This window comes from Chiloscyllium plagiosum, chromosome 45 (assembly GCF_004010195.1).
Source record: "Chiloscyllium plagiosum isolate BGI_BamShark_2017 chromosome 45, ASM401019v2, whole genome shotgun sequence".
Classification (NCBI taxonomy): domain Eukaryota; kingdom Metazoa; phylum Chordata; class Chondrichthyes; order Orectolobiformes; family Hemiscylliidae; genus Chiloscyllium; species Chiloscyllium plagiosum.
In genome coordinates this window covers 4,384,784-4,386,957 of record NC_057754.1, presented here as the reverse complement: position 1 = coordinate 4,386,957, position 2,174 = coordinate 4,384,784, and the positions used below count along the sequence as shown (strand labels likewise).

Here is a 2,174-nt window from a genome sequence, read left to right as displayed (position 1 = left end):
AAATTGCCCCATAGTGCCCAGGGATGTGCAGGTTAGGGTGGATTGGCCGTGCTAAATTGTCCCATAGTGCCCAGGGATGTGCAGGTTAGGGTGGATTGGCCATGCTAAACTGCCCCATAGTGTCCAGGGATGTGCAGGCTTGGTGGATTAGCCATGGGAAATGCAGGGTTACAGGGATTGGGTGGGATGCTTTTGGTGTGGACCCGACGGGCCGATTGGCCTGATTCCACACTGTTGGGATTCTATGGTTGTTTCCCCAGAGAAATAATCGGTATTTTAATTTTGAATTTTAGTATTCTATCCTAACATATTAAAGACCTGAGCATACCTCCTGTAAACTCCCCATATTTAAACTGAAACGTACCTATGTAAACTTGTCACGCTGAAATTGCACACTCCTGCCGCTGACGGCTGTGGCGTTGTCTCCACTGAGATGATTATTTCTATAGATACTTTTTCATTTCAATTTATAAAGCGATAAATTGACAGAACCGGAGCTATAATCTGTCCAAATAAATGCAATTCTAAATCAAAGCAACGGATTGTTTTCTTTTTCTGCATCCGAAGGGAACTCTGAAAACTAGAAATTGCTGAGGAAACCAGGGGAGCTGCTATTACATCCCTTTGTTTTTTTTAGTTTGGGGGACTGAAGTTTGTTGGGATCGCTCCGGGAGGAGGTGGAGGAGGAAACTTCTGGGCAGTCGAGGGGAACGGTGTCAGTGTGGGTGGCGTAGTGGAGAGTACTGCATGGAACCTGACCTGGAAATCCAGTGCTAAATCCACCGAGCTCCAGGAAGAAGGACTGACAATATACAGCTGACCCCGGAGTGCGTTTGCAAAATCCCAGCTTCAGTAACGCAGCAATACCCTTTTTTTAAAAAAAAAAATTATCCTGGCCCACTGCCAGATCACGTCTAGGGGTCTGCTCTTTTTGCAAAAAAGTGCACACACACACTTTAAAAAAAAATTTTTTTTGCAATTTGAAACCGTCTTTGGATTTTTTTTTGTTTTTGTTCTGCAATGCATATTTTTTTCTGTCTCTTTTGGAACAGAGTGTAATCCAGGACACACCCCCTTTCTTTCCAATGTAAGATTTGGAGCCAGTCCCACAGTTCTAGTCAAACCAAGCATTCTGTGAGTGCAGTGTGTTGTTGGGGAGTTTTTGTGAAGACAGCAGCGAGAGAAGGAGAGAGAGAGAGAGAACCACCTCCTCCCTCTCTCTCCTGGACCCGGGGATGTTGATATGCGTTCCATGGATTCAAAGACTCTCGGTTTGTTGGTGGGTCTAGGACTGGCTTGTCTAGCGTGGGTCTCTGTCCGAGCTAACGACCAATGGCAAGAACGGTTCAAGGTGGTCTTCACGCCGACCATCTGCCAGCGGACTTGCCTGAAGGGTCAGTGCCAAGACAGCTGCCAACTGGGTAACACTACCACCCTGATCAGTGAGAATGGACATGTTGCTGATACCCTGACGGGTTCTGGCTTCCGAGTGGGTAAGTGACAGCATTAACTGACACCTCCCTCTCTCTCTCCTGCCCCTGTCTCTCCCACCCCACTCCCCCCCCACTGCTGCGTTCCAAGCTTTCTCTGATATCTCCCCAGTCCAGGGGCAGTCTTGCCCGAAGATAGTCGGTAGGGATAGGAAGACTGGAGAGGGTTAGCAGGAATGACAGTTTCACAGCGAATCACTACCCCCTATCCCGTCCACCTCCCTGCGGTTACTGTCGTCCTGCTGAAGTTAAATGGGGGTCACCCTCAGTTCTCGGACCTTCCGAGTGCCTCAGAAGCGCGCATCTGTGCTCTTACGTGTGGAAGAGATGGTTTGTTTGGATAGAGTCAAGCTCCAGTGTTTTTGTTTCCTTGATTGCTACTGGACAGAACCATTTGTGTGTGTACAAACACTTTTTTAAAATGAAAAAAGTGTACTTTTGAAATTTTAAAATATTATACCGGTACAGTGTGGACATTCAGCCCATCAAGTCTGCACTGACCCTCTGAAGAGCATCCCACCCTATCCCTGTAACTCCACATTTCCCCATGACTAAGCCACCTAACCTGCTCATCCCTGGGCACTATGGGACAATATACAATGGCCAATCCACCCTAACTTGCACACCCCTGGGCACTATGGGACAATTTAGCACGGCCAACCCACCCAAACCTGCACATCCCTG

At 47.8% G+C, this 2,174-nt stretch overlaps 1 protein-coding gene across 3 annotated transcripts in view; it reads left to right on the top strand.

The window, feature by feature from the left end:
• Nucleotides 1–1,096: 1,096 nt before the first annotated feature.
• ltbp3 (latent transforming growth factor beta binding protein 3) overlaps nucleotides 1,097–2,174 on the top strand; it is a 172,437-nt gene continuing 171,359 nt past the window's right edge. For 2 of the 3 annotated variants that reach the window (XM_043682671.1, XM_043682669.1), the window contains exon 1: nucleotides 1,097–1,493. In XM_043682671.1, the coding sequence (XP_043538606.1) occupies nucleotides 1,244–1,493 (250 nt within the window). In that variant the 5' untranslated portion in view covers nucleotides 1,097–1,243. The remainder of the gene's footprint in view (nucleotides 1,494–2,174) is intronic. The other variant, XM_043682670.1, reaches the window with a different exon arrangement.